The sequence below is a fragment of the Alosa pseudoharengus genome, unplaced genomic scaffold (genome assembly GCF_046254945.1).
Source record: "Alosa pseudoharengus isolate Yale_2024_CS ecotype anadromous, Long Island Sound unplaced genomic scaffold, YU_APseudo_1.1 YU_APseudo_1.1_scf_18, whole genome shotgun sequence".
Classification (NCBI taxonomy): domain Eukaryota; kingdom Metazoa; phylum Chordata; class Actinopteri; order Clupeiformes; family Clupeidae; genus Alosa; species Alosa pseudoharengus.
The window spans coordinates 21,805,023-21,823,217 of NW_027468650.1; the positions used below are offsets into that span (position 1 = coordinate 21,805,023).

At 45.9% G+C, this 18,195-nt stretch overlaps 1 protein-coding gene across 2 annotated transcripts; it reads left to right on the forward strand.

The window, feature by feature from the left end:
• The first annotated feature begins 2,298 nt into the window (after positions 1-2,298).
• On the forward strand, positions 2,299-17,088 carry tnk2a (tyrosine kinase, non-receptor, 2a). 2 transcript variants are annotated; one of them, XM_076290527.1, is made up of 16 exons: positions 2,299-2,351; positions 5,287-5,461; positions 5,845-5,915; positions 7,913-8,143; positions 8,524-8,676; positions 9,039-9,316; positions 9,724-9,850; positions 10,021-10,167; positions 11,420-11,514; positions 11,888-12,082; positions 12,621-12,712; positions 12,969-13,013; positions 13,260-14,758; positions 15,026-15,121; positions 15,343-15,470; positions 15,561-17,088. In XM_076290527.1, exons 2-16 carry the CDS (start codon positions 5,299-5,301, stop codon positions 15,562-15,564), a joined length of 3,324 nt encoding a protein of 1,107 aa, XP_076146642.1. In that variant the 5' UTR covers positions 2,299-2,351; positions 5,287-5,298; the 3' UTR covers positions 15,565-17,088. The 2 variants fall into 2 exon arrangements, with proteins under 2 accessions (XP_076146642.1, XP_076146644.1); XM_076290529.1 differs by lacking the exon at positions 12,969-13,013 and having other exon boundaries at positions 15,343-17,088.
• Positions 17,089-18,195: the final 1,107 nt, after the last annotated feature.

An 18,195-nucleotide genomic window follows, 5' to 3' on the forward strand; every position in this document is an offset into this window, starting at 1 on the left:
GGATTTACTCTAATCGAGGCATCACTTCCAGTGAAGCCGCCTTCTGGGTTCCTGCTTCCAGATGCTGCACCTGCAGTACTGCCCCCATCTGGGCTACTTCTTTCTGAGAGCTCGGGACCTGGATTGTGCCCAGAAATTTCAGATTGGGAGATGGAGGATGAGGCTCAAAACATTGAAAAAGATGATCAGGTACTATACCTATCTGGTGTATTTTATGTGATTGTGGTTGTGACACACACTGAACACAAATTACCCTTTTGGGACAAAGAATAAACTGAACTGAACTGCCCTGATTTCATTTTTGTTTGCAGTGTGCCCAAGACACAGCACTGACAGTAACATCAAATGACTCAAAAGATGACCAGAATCAAGCAGCACTGCCATGTAAGTTGCAGGCATCCATAGTACATCATGTTACTGCATTTCACATATCATAATTGATTTAAACTCCTGCTACTACTTCTTTTGTCAGAGAGTGCCAAGCCCACCAAGAAGAAGGGACTGAAAGGCTTTTTTCAGAAGATACTGAGGGCATTTAGATTTTGTGCCCCCTCCAGGGACACAGAGAGACGCAAGATAAAGATATCTAGAAATTACTAAAAAACTCTTCAACATTAATCTATTCTTAATGTTTTAATCTTTATTATTGAATAAAATTATCGTGTGTTCAAAATTATACTGTGTTCATGCTTTGCTCATCACATCCAACAAAAATGAGACTTTGGAGTTGTAATGAAACATGAATATAAAATAATTTATTTCCAGCAACAGGAATTTCTCTATCTTTCTGTAAAGGAGTTAAATCTACTGTGATAAGATAATGAAGATACAATAGCAATAGGCTGCTTTTTTTGTTACAAACAAGATTAAAAGCATTAGGGAGCGTATCCTATTCATTTGATTTACAGTTTTTTGCGATTGCTTAAACACTACAATAAAAGTATTCCACAGTTAGCGAAACCTTACTCAAAGAACAAAACATCATAGATTTCCCCAACTATAAGCACACTGTCAGCCTCAAATGTTTTGCAAAACACTATACACACATTGATTTACAAAAAAACTAAATACATTTCTCTACTTTAGACAGAAATCTCAGATAATGTCTCCTCTTTGCAATTTCAGGGCAATACCTTCCAAAATACACACCCATGAACCAATTGTTTAAACACAACTGTCGGGTGTGAAGACACTTAGGTGTAACTGTAAACTCAACAATCAGTCCTAGGCAACAGGTGAGCCCTGGACAACAACACAAATTGAAGGAAGCACAGAGAGGAAGAGGAAGAAGAGACACTGTTTTGCCAAAAGTTTTTTTTATAAAATTGAACACTGTCAAAGACTGATAATTAGTGTATGGTTTTGCAGATTTGGTATGGGGTTTATCATATGGGCTAATGGGGTTATAGTGGCATGTTTACTGTAAAGAATTGTATGATATGCAGAGAATTTGTGTGCAAGCAGTTGAACAAAAACTGTAGAGTACTTCATCCTCCTCATCCTCAATGTAGGGGGGGGGGGGTATTCCAAGTACGTGGTTTAGTGACAAACCTGGGTAAATTAACTCTGAGTAAGTGGTAAACTTCCTACAACAAGAACCCTACTTCATTGTTTTGATAGGAGAATGAAGCCAGGTATTCTATTAGGAGGTTTACCCCTTAATCTGAATTAATTTGCCCAGGTTTGTTACTAAACCACGTACTTGGAATAGTACTTGGAATAACACCCCCAGGTCTGGTCTTGTGTGTCGTGTTTGGTCAGTATATTCTTGTACTCTAAATGATCCATTCCTGGTGTAGCTTCCTGTAATTGTGTGTAGCCTAGTGTTTGGAAAAAACGGGCATAGGCCTATATTCAAAATTGGAAAACAAAAAACTGTAATTGTGTGTTACTGTCACGCACCGCTTGATAACTTGAATAAACCCCATTTAATAATAAATATTGTAAAAACAATTTGCTCATTCTTTAGACGAATTTAAGCGACGCAGGGAAGTGTGCAAATAAATAGACTTGTGTTTAGCTCATACAAATTGCCTCCTGCCATGCTCGCTCAGCTCAGCTGTGCTGTGTGTGTCTCTTTAAACGAGGACGGTGGGGGTGAGAATAGAGATCAATCGAGCTGTGACGCCGTAATCCACGGCTAGCTGGACTGTTTGTACAAATAAACGAAGAACCTGCATCCCGTGCGAAATGTCTCCTAAACGGATATTGCTAATTACATCCTACACTGCAATGGAGGATTATAAAGACATTGTGCATCGGCCTTGATATCGCGTTTTATATATATATATATATATATATATATAAAAATTGCAAAGGTCCGGGGTCTACGTCTTGCTGTGAGTGGACAGGTAGGTTGGTTGTTTAACGATATTTTAATCCTCTCATGGACCTAGTATTAGAAATACAACAGTAGCCCAATCAATGGCAAAAACAACACATAGCCTCATACCACGTTTGTAGGATATCTTAATATAATGTTCTTAAACGCACGAATTGGACATCGTTGTTGCGTCCATTGGTTTTCCGCTGGCAACAATGTGTAAACAAGCGTTATAGCCTATTGACGGCATATCTTTATCGGATGGCGTTTCTTATCTTGGTGTTCCCTGTCGGAATATTATGCGTTTATAATTCCTAAACATATGTCTTCCTGTAAAACTGGACGGTCCTGTCCAGCTTTGAGGGTAACACCCGAGAATGCAGTGGTTATCATCATGTGCCTGCTGAATATAGGTTGCGCTCTATGCGCAGCCTCCGCGCTAGACTGTCACAGTGCGGATGCCTCTAGGACACGTGCATCACATTTTCAACTCATAAAGTCTAATCTGTTGACTCTGATCGATGTTAAACTGTCTTGTTACATTGCCATTTTTGTAAGTTTTTCAGTATTGCTACCTTCATCAGTTGTCTCCCTTTCCTCCGAGTGACGGCTTGTGTAGGCTATCCCCCAGAGAGAGAGACCCTTCCTTCCTAGTGCCTGACGTTGACATATAACCAGGCTGCTGAATTCTGTGATTAGTGTTGGCTTGCTTATAAATTATTTGTAAGGTACCAAGCTCTATGCAAAAGTAGATGGCACATTTAGACACAGGGTCCATAATTAGGACTTACTTGAGAAAGCAACCTGATTAAATATAAGGAGGAAATGTGTGACCTTTGGCCAATTAATTATATTTTGTATTCAATGTCTTGAAAAACCAGAATACACTGATGTTTAAAATGTTACAAGGTTTTCAGAATGAACATTGCCCACGCTTTCGCTGTTCTAGCACACCATTCAAAGCTGAAGGCAGTCTGTGTCCTATTTTCTCAGGCGTGTTTTCCCTGTAGGCAATCCCAATGACACACCCAAGAAGTGTATTCAGTCACAGAGTTTATAAATGTCAGTACAATGATCCCTTTTGTTCATTCATGTCAACAGTGGGACAGTGTAGCTTTTCAGTACACTTCCCTCTTCAGTAGCCATCCTTCTCTAGTGTAGGTTAACAGTTAACTGTGTGTGTGTGTGTGTCACTTCCTTCACTGTGTCACTTTCACAATCTGGCCTTTAGGGCTGCCAACACAGAAGGCGTCCTCAAGAGGCCCAGCCTTGCCATGCGGTCCACAGTCCGCTTTGCCCACAGAGGCTTCGGTTGGACAGGATTACTGCGTCATCAAGTCATCGTACTCCCCTTGCCTCCTTTTTAAGCACACACACCCAGGGGACACTATGTTGTATACACTATGGGATACTGCAATTCCTGGTTATACTGTATAGGTTGTGTGTAGTCAAAGAGTTGTATAGGGTTGTATGTGAATCATATATCAAGATGTGGGTATTAATCAATGTACTTACATAAGATAAGGACTCTTGCAGCCCCCCCTCTCCATCTCGCACTCACCAACCCTCTCCCCCCTGTCTCCATGGGAGCTGAATAATTCAGCAGTAATGAGAGGAGCAGGATGCTGTGATACAGAGTTCTGTGTTAGAGGGAGAGCAGCACTGCTCTGTTCGGTCTTACTCGGATTTACTGGAAAAAGACAAGTCCCCTGAGGAGCTAGCCTGCTAAGGTAAAGTGTCTCAATTCAGTATCTGTAGTGATAGGACTGGTAATATCAAATTCATGTTCTAATAGAAGATGAATTCCAAGCCATTAACATACATCTGAGGGCACCTCATGGCGCATCGCCTCTAGCTGTCATCATGCACATCACTTATCGCCTGTGCTTGCCAGTCACCAAAAGGCTTGTTTTTTTTTACCTTCTGTTTTTCTTAATAGGCCCACATGGTTAGTTTTTGCTATATGTGGAGGCATTGTTCAGGTCTGTGGTAGGCACAGTGGACAATTGGGAGTTTTTGAATAGCTAAAAGCTATAGCTATTATTCCTGGTAAAATAAAGGTTAAATGAAAAATTAAAGTAATAAAAAAATAAACACTTGTGGGCACTGGGCTAGGAGTTTCCAGTCTGGCTGGGTTCCCATCTGCTGGTTGGCTGATCTGGGTCGTGGTGCAGAAATAGGACAGATGGAAGCTGAGGTGGTAATCCCCTCTGCCCTGTACCAGTAGGTGAGACGGCCTGCCCAACTTAACCAACTTCCTCCACTGTGCTGCACCATGTCACAGCAGTGGTGTGATCAGCCTTGTGGTGTTGCAATGTGGGCTCACTATATCCTCACTGGTTCTTTCTCTAGTGAAAGGAGCAGCTTCTGCGATCATCAGCGTCTCCTACAGGCCAAGTATGAAAGCATGAGAAGGGTGTGAGAGAGGGAGTATATTCCATTGTAGGCTGCTTGTTGTAGCAAAATTGGACAGAGACCGAAAAAAGAAACTGGCCAACACTTCAGATTGAAAGGGTGAATTCAGAAACCACCTTTGTGGTTATATGTTCCCTAGTGGTGACGATGCAGGCTGTTGGAGGGTAGCTGAATCACTGGTAGGTTAATAAACACCGTGACCTTGTGTCTGTTTACCACTCTTGGCACCTTCCACACATTCTGATCGGTCTGTTGAGTTTTCTTAGTATAGGCAGCGTACCTAATGGGCATAGTCCAGACTCCAATGTGAAGCTACATCAGCATCACTCTTCCTGGCTTGCTGAATTCCAAATCCCCTTGAAGGCATTGATTGGTGGAACTGACTGTTTAGGTTCCTCTGAATTTGTAGACCGTGTCACTCACTGAGTGATGGTCTGGCATAATCTAGCTAACCACACCTCAGTATAGGTGAGATGTCATCACATCAGCATGATCCCATTTGTAGCTTATATTGACCATGTGTGTGTATGTGTGTTCATGTCTTGAAGTCAGGTGAAACCATGCAGGCAGACGAAGGGACTGAGTGGCTCTTGGAGCTGCTGACTGACGTTCAGCTCCAGCAGTACTTCCTGCGTATCCGTGATGAACTCAACGTCACACGCCTCTCCCACTTTGACTACGTCAAGACTGAGGACCTGGAGAAGATTGGCATGGGACGTCCGGGTAAGAGAACTTCCCCACCCACAGACCCATACAGACATGCAGGCAAATGGCATCTTAGCCATTGTCATCTCTTAATCACCACCACCCACTTCAAACACATTAAAATGTCCTCAGAACAAATGGGACTGAAATGACTGAAAATGACAGCTTTGCAAATTCATTGTTATGAGCATCTGTCATCTTCTATAGTCATTGAGTAATTTTCCAGGAAATGATTTTTCATTTATTTTTTTATATTATTTATTCCTCTATGACGATCTTAGTTTGTTCAATACACAATGGACAATGATCAACTGAGGAATTAGTGTGAACAATTCATGCAGGAATGCTGTTGTGTGACGTTATCAGATTTGTCACCTATTTGTTTTGTTTGGGCATTGAAGGCCAGAGGAGGCTGTGGGAAGCTGTGAAAAGGAGAAGAGCCCTGTGCAAACGCAAGTCTTGGATGAGCAAGGTACGCTGTGGTTTCTTAAGGCAGACCCCTCCCCTCCAACAGCCACTTATATAGTATATAGTATAGTATATATACTCTTTTGATCCCGTGAGGAAAATTTGGTCTCTGCTTTTATCCCAATCCGTGAATTAGTGAAACACACACAGCACACAGTGTACACACAGTGAGGTGAAGCACACACTAATCCCGGCGCAGTGAGCTGCCTGCATCAACAGCGGCGCTCGGGGACCAGTGAGGGGTTAGGTGCCTTGCTCAAGGGCACTTCAGCCGTGCCTACTGGTCGGGGTTTGAACCGGCCTGATACTGGTGCTAACCAGTAGGCCACGGCTGCCCCGTGGCTTATCTATAACTGCAACAACATTGTTGTATTAAAGATCCATCAATTGAGATGAGAATCAGTGCGATGGCAGCCTAGCTGCTGCTTGCCTCACCCTTACACCATATTGTCATTCCATCATAGCTCAGTAGGAAGGAGCATGATGCGAGAAATGGCAGGTGTAATGGATGCCATCTCCCAGGCAAATATATCTGCTGCACCAAGTCATTATGAAGCATAAATCAATCAATCAATCAAACGGACAATTGTCTTGTCGCACTAGTAAGCCAAAGCTTCCATCATGTATTTCATCATTGGGGTCGCTGTGTCCATGCCATGTTTGGGTCCAGGTGCCCACGGGGACGTTGGTTCGGGTACGGCCTGCGGTTATTTCCTGATCCCGCCCCATCTCTCTCTCCCACTTGCTTCTTGTCATACTTCACTGTCCTATCCAAATAAAGCATAGACAATAAGAGAAATGGACAGAGCCACCGTTAGAGGCAAGTGAAGTCAATTTAAACCCTTTTATTTTTCCTGTTGGTCGACTTCGGTTCTACAAAGTAGAACACAGTAAGTCGTCTGGTAACCGTGCTAAGAAAATTGATAACGTGCAGTTATCGGAGTGTTCCGACTTCAAGTGGATTTGTACTGACGTAGTGCCAACCCAACAAAACATCACTTAATTGTTTTTTTCCCTCGATGCTTTCCTTAATTAGCCTGACGAGCCAGACCCACATCAAGATTTAGGGTCTGGGAACTTACCATTGGCACTGCTCAATCCGAGGGGCGGGATAAACGGTTGTCTTTCAAATTTCCTCTTCACGCAATAGGATAGCGCTACAACTCATCAGTCCAATGCATTTTCCCACCAGCGGAGCTAGTTGGCTAGTTGATCAAACTTTTGCCAATTTAAAAAAAGCTTTTAACTCGAGTCGCGATTCAAAGACTGTTCGCCAGCAGCAGCATCCATCTTCTTTGTTTTCAAGTAGCAGGGAATTCACGCGGAACCGTTGCCGACTCTATACACAATGTGATTGGCCTGATAGAAGTTTCATTTTTCCACCTCGCAAGCCAACGGAGAGTTGCTAGACTACCCTGGCTGCAAATTATATGTGCTGCCGCTATGGTGCGTCTAGATTTCTAGGCTATTCTTAAATATCTTACCCGCTAACTTCCTTTCAGACTGCCTTCGAGTTTCTTATCCAGAGAATACGGTTACTTCTCTCCTGTACGACGCAAAGTCCATTAAATGAATATAAAATAATAAATACATTTTATGTCCATTACATAATTTTAGCATTGTTTTCTGAAAAAAGTTACTCAGCCGTAAAGTGAGTTATGAGGTTATGATGCCAGTCACACAATGTTGTATTTCTCTGAAAATAGAAAAGGTTCCTATAAAGGCTTAAAACGCTTCAGATGTAATATTATTTAATGTTAAAGGGACGCCAAAATGAATGGGGGTCAACGGAATGTTAACTCCAAGTGGTCGACTTCTAGCCTCAAAGCCGCCCATAGGGTATACGCTCTCCGAACGTTCGCCTACCCCCTTCAAATAAAGGCAGAAAGCCTAAACATATACAAAAAATATGTATTCAATCACAGTGTGCTCCAGCCTGCTGTTGCTATAGAGCATAGCCAGCTGTAGGGGAGAACCAGGTGGAATTACTCTCAGCTGTAGTCTCTGTGCCTGGGCCAGCAGGTGTTCACAGGGAAGCGGCCGGAGTCAGAGTCCCAGGCATCAGCCACCACGGTCCTGAGGGGCCCCTCACCCACCCCAGGCCCTGGGGACCAACCAGCTGCCCTTACCTGCCTCATCAGTGAGCGGGACCTCACTCTGTTTGAGAAGCTGGGGGACGGCTCCTTCGGGGTGGTGAAGCGCGGAGAGTGGCAGGCCCCCTCTGGAAGAGTGGTGAGTAGACCAATGGACGGAGATCCACTCGGGGACCTTTGAAAGAACTGCTGTAAAAGAGAATGGATCATTCATTTTGCGTCCTCCTTTTAGACAAAGGTCATTGGCGATCAATACATTAATGGAGTATGGTCTCACTCAGGAGGATCTATTGATTGATGACTGGGTTGGGTGGCTGGACAGATGAGAGAGGAGGAATATTTAGAATGAATGAAGGAACAAGGTTCTTAAAATAGAGAGATGAGTCAGTGGAAATAAAAACATGCCTGCCCACGGCCAAAGTGTGTAGAGAAATTGGCAGTGAATGTGTGGGACGTGTGTGATGTTAACATGAGACATGAGTCATTTGTGTTCTTTTGGGCTCTTCCACCGGCGCGCAGCTGAACGTGGCCGTCAAGTGCCTGAAGACAGACCTGCTGGAGCAGCCTGAGGGCCTGGATGACTTCATCAGGGAGGTGAATGCCATGCACTCCCTGGACCACCAGAACCTCATCAGGCTCTATGGCGTCGTGCTCACACACCCCATGAAGATGGTGAGAGTCATCACAGGCGCACCATCGCAGCCTGCCTAAAGCCCTTCTGCATGTCCTCATGTTTTTCTTGCCGTTGGTGTTAGACGTTAGTAGAATGATGCTTGTCTTTCATTCTCTTGGATCTCCTGTTAGTTCTACAGTTCTAGAAGTCCAACAGTGAATAACTAGGTTTGATACGGTTACTGCTAGGGATGTGCCATATTTTAGCGTATGTTTGCACATTTTTGTATATGCAAAAACATGCAAATTGTTTTTAGATATCTGTGTGTGCCTTCACAACTGGCTAAAATCGCTGAGATGGGCTCCACCAGTGCTGTTCTGCTGACACCACTGACTCTTGCTCCTGTTTGACTGTGCGTCAGGTGACTGAGTTGGCGCCACTGGGCTCGCTGCTGGACCGTCTGCGGAAGCGCCAGGGCCACATCCTCATCTCGGTGCTGTGCCGCTACACCGTGCAAATCGCATGCGGCATGGCCTATCTGGAGTCGCGGCGCTTCATTCACCGTGACCTCGCCGCCCGCAACATCCTGCTGGCCTCCAACGAGCAGGTCAAGATCGGAGACTTTGGCCTCATGCGGGCGCTGCCAAAGAACGACGACCACTATGTCATGCAGGAGCACCACAAAGTGCCCTTCGCCTGGTGAGCAGGGATGGACGCAAGCAGGGGAGATGGACACAGGCAGGGGTGTTCATGCTGTCAGTGTTCATCCTGGGCCTCATGTACCTCTTTGTGCCCATCCTCATGTGGCCCTTCTCTTGCAGTTTTTCTTGCTCTCTTGAAAATCTAACCTTAAAAGCTTTTCCCTTTCTCACACAGTACTTGCAGGCATGCATGATTACACACACACACACACATACACGTACACCACATACAAACACGCACAGACACTGTCTCTCACTGTGTTTTCTCCCAAAGTTTATTTTCTCTGCATGTCCTCTCTGGCTCTTTCTTTCTTTCTTTCTTTCTTTCTTTCTTTCTTTCTTTCTTTCTCTCTCTCTCTCAGCCTCTGTCTAACGGTGTGATGCACTTTTCTCTGTGATGTGCAGGTGTGCCCCAGAGAGCCTCAAGACGAGGACTTTCTCCCACGCCAGTGACACATGGATGTTCGGTGTGACTCTGTGGGAGATGTTCACTCATGGACAGGAGCCATGGCTGGGCCTCAATGGTAGCCAGGTAAAGGCACACGCACACACACACACACACACACACACAGACACACACACTCTTCCTCTTTTACAGTACCTCCATACAGTTCAATACAGTTTTTCTGTACATATTTCTGTAGCATAGACCTCTGATTGACAGTGAGCTATATGCCATGTGGATTTGCTATTACTCTCCAGATCCTCCATAAGATTGATAAGGAAGGGGAGCGCCTGGTGAAGCCAGAAGACTGTCCCCAGGATATTTACAACGTCATGTTGCAGAGCTGGTCTCCCAAACCTGAAGACAGACCTACATTTGTGGCTCTTAGGGACTTCCTGGTAGAGGTATGTCCGGATTGTCATGATGATTCATGGTCTTAATAGACTACGAACGGCTCTCTGTATGCTCGTTTGTTTCCGATGGAGCCCGGTGTGTTTGAACCTGATGCTATTGTTAATGTAGTTAGTGTCTACACAGACCCAGTTAGGTGTTGCACTAGGAATCAGCATGTTACGAAAAAGAAGGATTTACGCATATGTTAACATTTTTATTATTGGGTAAACAAGATATTCAGTGTCAGGATGAAGATATAGAAGATGAAGATGCCGATACAACACAGTTTACGCTCCACCGGAAATAAATGAGCGTACAGGAAGAGCCTTTTGTGCACATAGTCTTTTCTAATAGACCTCTGAAGTTTGCCTACAAAAAAGCTCCCATCTTTGCCCATATAAAGAGATCCGGTATCTTGCAATTTTTCCAGTGGGAAAATAACATGAAGATTTGGAATAATCTCACCTGTTGCACTGCGGGGACGAAGAAGTATGAAATGCAGACGTTTTGCCATACACACTTTTGTCATCTGCCTTCGAGTGAATTCTGTGATCTCCGGTACGTTAAGACGGCGAACTTTGATTTTTGCTACTCCAGACCTAACTTGCAGTGCAACCTGCAATATATTGCTTCGATTAGCGCCCGGATCTCCTTATACTGTATGGGCAAAGATGCCAGTTTTGGGTACTTTTTGTAGGCGAACTTCAGAGGTCTATACTTGAGCTCATTAACCTTTGGGTTTATAGAAGCGTAGTGTCTGAGTTAGCCACTTAATGGCTTGATTTGAGGGTTGTTCTTTGATATCATGATTACACAGAAATAATGTGTCCTGGGGGGGCACTGTGGCTCAACTGGCTACAGCGCCCGTACCACATTTGGGTCCAAAATACCCACAGGGACTGGGATCAAGTCTGATCCCAGTCATTTCCAGATCCCATCTCTCTCTCTCTTCACTCTCCCGTCACAAAAAGCCCAAAAAATATACTAAAAAAGGGAAAGAAATAATGTGTCCTCAGTCATCAGCTGTTAGGCCCCTGGATAAAAATGTCCATGCCCACTACCTGTTTCTGTGTTTATTCATTTTTCAAGATTCAAGAAATCTTTAAAATATTCCTGTTGAATATCTTAGTTATTTCTATCCCATTTCAATAATCCCAAATCATCAGGGTGAGGGTAATTTATATAACGTCATGTCCTACTGTAGTTAATGTTTAATCGGTCTGTGTGACTCACGCCTCTCCCACTGTTTCCTCCTCTCCACAGACAATGCCGACCGACATGAGGGCCCTCCAAGATTTTGATGAGCCTGACAAACTTCAGATCCACCTGGATGATGTCATCACCATCATCGAGGGCAGGTACACCTGCCATTGTGTTGACCACATTCTAGTTTCCCTGCGCTTTGGTGCCATTGTGTTGACCACATTCTAGTTTCCCTGCGCTTTGGTGCCGTAGTAACCGGAGGGTTGCCGGTTCGAGCCCCGACCAGTGGGCCACGGCTGAAGTGCCCTTGAGCAAGGCACCTAACCCCTCACTGCTCCCCGAGCGCCGCTGTGGTTGCAGGCAGCTCACTGCGTCGGGATTAGTGTGTGCTTCACCTCACTGTGTGCTGTGTTTCACTAATTCATGGATTGGGTTAAATGCAGAGACCAAATTTCCCTCACGGGATCAAAAGAGTATATATACTTATACTTATACTTAGTGGCGCTCACCATGTGCTGTTAAACGCAGGGCTGAGAACTACTGGTGGCGCGGTCAGAATCGGCAGACACTGAAGGTGGGACAGTTCCCCCGGCAAGTGGTGACATCGGTGGCCGGGCTGTCGGCTCAGGACATCAGCAGGCCGCTCAAGAACAGCTTCATCCACACGGGCCATGGCGACACTGACCCACACCGCAGCTGGGGCGCTCCAGACAAGATAGACGAGTAAGACCACCAGTCACATACTCTGAACAGACCTCTTCTTTGTACTAATTGATATGTTATTTTATTGATTGTGTCTTTTTAAGATATGGCTAAACTCAACTTCACTAATGACTGTGGTTAAAGTCTTGCCAAAGATTGTGTATTGAGTTGCCCTGTGTTTTTACTGATCTGGGATTCTGTGTGTGTGTGTATGATTTTAAAAAAAAGAAATGGCTCAGTTGTGATTAACAAACTCACCAAAATGTGTTCCTGGACTCACCACTAGAGTGCAGCAAAAGACTGTGTGAAAGTCTTGAAAGTGATTTATGAACCAGAAATGGTGAACAAAGCAAGTGTGTATATAAGCCTGTAAGATTTATGTTTTTGTCCTGGAAAAATATTTTTTTAAACAACATACATTGATTTTGTTTGTACTTATACTTGTTTGTGTTTAGAGTGTTGTTTGTCTTCTTGGTGTCTCCATAATTAATCTTTGTATTTATGCATGACTGTGTGTGTGTGTGTGTGTGCGCGCACGCCTATGTGGGGACTTTATAAGTTTATACCTCGGTAACCCGATGGATCCTCCGGATGTTCTTGGAATGGACCCAAATGCTGACCGGCCCACTAAACTCCCAAATCGAGCCAAAAGTACGTGGGCTTTTTTATTGTCCTTCCAATATATGATTCAACTCAGGTCATTTTCATCAACTCTCTCTCCTTCTCTCTCTCTCTCTCACACACACTATATTCCCTATCGGCTTAAGTCCTTTACAGATCAAAGGCTTGTACTGCTTTCCAATTTTCACCACCATTTACTTTCTCTCTCTCTCCCTCTTTAAATCTTTTCTTCCCCTCTTTTCTTTTCCCCCCCCGTTTCTCCTCTGCACTCTATGACCTCTATTAGAGCTGCCACCTCCACGGCCTCCTCAGCCTGCCGTTCTGCTCAAGAGTGAGTGGGCTCACCTGCCTCATCACCATGGCCTCTCACCTTCGGCTTCATCACTGCACAGGGCACACTCTTTCTGTTGCTGCATGTACCAGCAGCATAGCAGCCCTGGGCCTTGGTGCACTTTTTGGTCTTAAGATGCTTTGTGAATACGGGCCCTGTGTTGTCGGTATGTCTTATTAAAAGCTTTAAGGTGGATGGAGGGTGGAAATGAGTTGATGTTGTTTTGTGATGTGTGCTTGTTTGAAGAAGAGGCATTCTATGACTCGGTGATGGACGATGGCGATGACCTGATGGTGACGAGCGTGAGGAAGCTGTCTCTGTCCAAGCCGTCGACGTACCTGGGCCTGCGCCTGCGTCCATGGGAGAGCCAGCAGACGGACCGCCTCTGTGAGGTCTCGCTCATCGACTTCGGCGACGATAGCTTTAGCTCGGCCTCGCCGTCGCCTGTGGCGGAGGCCCCGGCCAAGGCACCGCCACCGCTGCCGGCCAGTGCGCCCGTGGGCTCCATCCTGGACACACCGGCACTGCCGCACAGCCCTGCGGCGCTCTCGCTGCCCAACCCGCTGCACCCCACGCCCGTGCTGGACTGGGACCGGCCACTGCCCCCGCTGCCCGCCTACGACGAGGTGGCGCAGGAGTATGAGGAACCGCCGGGGAGGGTGGAGGAGGACGCCGAGGTGAGCTCCATCAGCCAGCGCGCCGAGGCGGCTAGCCAGCTGCCCACTCCAGCCAGTGGCTCCACCAACGGAGGACTGTCCGGCGCTGAGAAGGCGGGCGTGGAGGATAACCTCTTCCTGACTGCCCCCCAGCCTGCGGAGGAGGCGCGCTCCCCAGCCCAGGCGGCGCAGACGGCCCAGCTCTTCCAGGAGCTGCAGCGGGAGGTGATGGTCAAGCTGCGCGCTCCCCCTGCGGTCGGCCGCTCGCTGCCCTCCTCGCCCATCCCCATGGCCTTCACGCCGGCTGGCCACCGTCAGATCATCCTTCCCTCCTCCTACGAGGACAAGCCCCTGGTGCCGCCACGCGTCCCCATCCCACCAATGCGGCCGTCCAGGCGCGCCGGGGTGCCCGCCTACCGCTCCTCCAACTCGCTGGGGGACGAGATTGACGCCAATGACGCCGACGGTGACGCCAGCGTGGAGCGCCCGCCGCGCATCCCGCCGCGGGACCACGCGCTGTCTCAGCCCAGCTCGCGGGCGCCCAGCCCGATGGGCTCGCTGCGCGTGGGCTCCCCCCAGCAGAGGGCCGGCCTGTGCTGCGTGGGCTCCCTGGGCGCCTTCCTCTCGCCCTCGCCCTGCCTGCCCCCCTCCCCCATCACGCCACAGCCCAAGCAGCCAGTGCTCACGCCGGCCACCCACAGCTTCGCCCGTGACCCCCAATACACGGCCCCCGAGGTGGGCCAGGCGCAGGCCAAGAGCCCCTGCATCCTGCCGGTGGTGTGCGACGGCACCAAGGCCAGCAGCACGCACTATTACCTGCTGCCTGAGAGGCCGGCCTACCTTGACAAGTACGAGCGCTTCTTGAAAGACTCGGAGAGCGGCGAGGACAGGAAGACCACCAACATGGCCACCGTCAGGCCCATGGTACAGCAGCAGGCCGCTACCAGGCCCATCTACAGCTCCAGTAGCAGCATCAGCAGCAGTGGCGTTGGTGGGATGGGGAACCCCCACAATCTGGCCTGGACCACCAACCAAGTTGTCAGCAGTCGAACGGAACCCACTGCACCTACCTTCAACTCTGTCAAATATGTAAGCAAATTGCCTGTCTTTATCTACCCACAGACAAAACAAAGCTTTTAATGCAAGTTTAACATTTCTCTTAAGCCAAAAACATTTCTCCAGGAACTCTACTGGCTATGGCTATGTAGGCCAATGTCCTCACAAGAAACATGGCATTTATGTTTGCTACTAAACTGATGCGTTTATGCCATTAGCTACCATCATGATACTTGTTTATTTATGTGCGTGTTGATAAAAGGCCTGGCTGGTAAAAGATTGGCGGGATTGCGTCCTCAGGTCCAGGAGGCGGTGCACGGCGTAACTGTGGAGGAGTGTCAGGTGGCCCTGCAGAGGCACAGCTGGAATGTTCCGGAGGCCATCCGCTACCTGAAGGTACCGGAGCTCGCTCGCTCCCGTCCCCCCTGTGATTACAGATGCCTGTAATTAAAGGGCTACAGAGCCTCTTTATTACAGAGGATAGCGTGAGAGTGTGTGTGTGTGTGTGTGTGTGTGTGTGTGTGTGTGTGTGTGTGTGTGTGTGTGTGTGTGTGTGAGTGAGCCGGGCCAGTGGGACCAGAATGGGGACTCCCAACTCCTCTCCTCTCCTGTTGCAGGTGGAGCAGTTGTTCCGGCTGGGTCTGAAGGCCCGCTCCGAGTGCCAGGAGGCGCTGCAAAGGAGCAACTGGAACCTGGAGCAGGCTAGCACCCAGATGCTCGACTCCTACGGCCCCACCAGGCAGAGGTAGTCCAGCTCAGAGTCAGGGTGTCCTGTCAGTCAATGTGTGTGTGTGTCAGAGAGTCCATATCACCTCTGTCCCTCTATGTTGTGCAGGTAATGATGACGGGTTCAAAAGAGGAGGGAGCAAAGTTCTCCCATCTGAATCACTGGAGCAAGATTGAACTTTCTCTCCCTGCAAGATTTTGTTTTCTCAGAGCTGTTTATCAAGCAGTACGAGTCACAGCTATTGTTTTTTTTGTTTTTTTTTGGGGGGGGGGGCGGGGCTGGGGTTGCTAAGCACAGCTCAGCAATTGCGAATTGCTTCTGCATATCTGCAGATTATGCATCTTGTAATGCCTTTTCCATGTTACTTTTTCAAAACTCAAGGATTCTTGAATTGAAGCTGGAATATTAATCAGCATATCCTCAATCATTCAGTGCAATGCAGAAACTAAATAGGATGTTCTTAACAGCTCACTGTAGGCTTATGCTCAGGCAATGCAGACATGCCTATAGATGTATGGCAGATCTTAGTAATTGCAAAACTACAAATCATGCCCAGAGAGGCTAAAGGCACACTCTCAAAGCTTAAGAATGCTATATAATCTTTTGTCCATTTTGCTATTTTTTTGTCAGTGTTGGTGATACCAAATATTGTTTATTTTGTACAGTAGTTGTTATTTGAATCATGTCAAATATTATTTTTATTGGTGTTTTAAATGTGTTCTTTATATGTTATTTAAGGAGCTTTCAGGGTAACGTTAGCATAGCAGTAGGCACTATAAGAAAAGCTGCTTTGCTGTGACACTTGTATTCACATCAGGGCTTTCCCATTTGTTTTGTTATCTGGTTCTCCCTCAGGCTAATAGTCATAGTTTTACCATTATGTATGAACACTGTATTGAGAGATGAAAAGTATATTAATGTGTTTAATATTAGTTAAAGGAATCCTCATTAACAAAAGATGCCTCTGGTATTGTTCAGTATTTTTATTTTGTGTTCTTTTTGGATGCCTGGCCTCTGTTTTTTAAGTGTCATTTGGAATAGTATTTATTAATAGCGTTACAAAATGAAATACCATTAATGTGATTCATTTCTCAGAATAAGCTAATACCGAGTTTACTGCTATAATGTAGTTTGCTGTATGTTCTGCTGCAAAGTGTTTCAGCTTTGCACGGGGTACCTTTTATCATCTTCCTCGTTCTGTGGACTGCTGCATTTCCTAAGTTGTGCTTACGGGGGGCCTGCTGCATGAGAGATGTCTGTAAGATGTGACATGCTTGACCCGTCTCCTCACTCAGTCCACTGGCTGCTCAGAAGGTCAAGTGTGTGCCAACGACTGTAACTGTTTCAACATAATCATTATGACTTCTTTTTTTTGAGAAACACCAAGAGAAAGAATGCCATTCCGTTAGCTAGATAGATTGGGGTAGGGGTAGCAGGGACATCTGTGTAAGTGTGCAATAATGTGTCAGTTCTGCCATGGGGAAACCCAATCACTTGAATATGTTTTAGGAGGTGTAAACTATAACTGTAAGCTATCATCGTTGTCATTCTCATCATCTGCCAGATGTCCTCTCTAATGCTGACGTGAACTGAGAGTTCATATACTTAAAATGTTACACTAAAGTTGCAAGGCTGCACATATGAAAAGTACAATTTCTGTATATTTTCTATTAAATATTTTCGTTTTAGAAAACAAAACTGTGCATGTGTTATTGACAATGCAGGCCTAATGGCTTTGGGAAGACAGTTGTTTCCTCTGTGGGGCTGCTTTTGTGTCTACAAACACCTTAGCTTTTCCTTTAAAAATGAATGATCACGGATGAAGCTCTGGAAAATGTATGTTCTAATCATCACAACTGCATCCCATGCAGCTTTGGATGTGGCAGTGCAATACAGCCTGACCAATTACTTATAGGGCAAAGTAATGACCATGCACGGTCACACAGGTGGTCCCTGTGGAGTCAAAATCTCCTTAAATGACGTTAGCCTTAATTGCAATCCAGTCCCAAAACAGACCCCTGTGGCACACCATATTTAACAGAAGAATAAGAAGACACATAGTTGTTCACAGAGACACAGAATCTTCTATTTGACAAATAGGATGCAAATTGCAATGCAGTACCAGATAATCCCACCCAATGCCTCAGTCTGTATAACAGTAGTATGCAGTGATCAATTGTGTCAAAGGCCGCACTAAGGTCCAGAAGTATCAGGACAGAGCCCAAGTCATCATCGGCTATTCTTAAAAGTCATTGGTAACTTTCAGTAGTGTTGTTTCAGTGCTATGATGTTTTTGGAATCCAGACCATTGTGATCAAGAGCAGAAAGAAGTTGATTGGACACTATTTTTTCAAGAATGTTAGATATAAAAGGTAATTTGGATATAGGTATGTTGTTTTGAGGAAGAGCCCAGACTTTTTAGCAAAGAGTTCACACAGGCAGTTTTAAAATAATCAGGGACACTACCATTACACAAGGAACTGTTAAAGATGGAGAGCAGGCAGGGCCTAACAGATTCCATTACCTCTAATAGAAACTTAGTTGGCACAATATCAAGAGGGCTGGAAGAAACTTTGATTTGAGACACCGTTTCTAAAAGTTCAGATAAAGTGATTGTTCAAAATATCTTGTTGAAAATGGGGGACCTCTAAGTAACTTGGATCAGGAGTAATAGAGGCTCTAATAGCCTCCACCTTCTCAGTAAAAAAAGACAATAATTTTTCACAATCAGCATCACTTAACT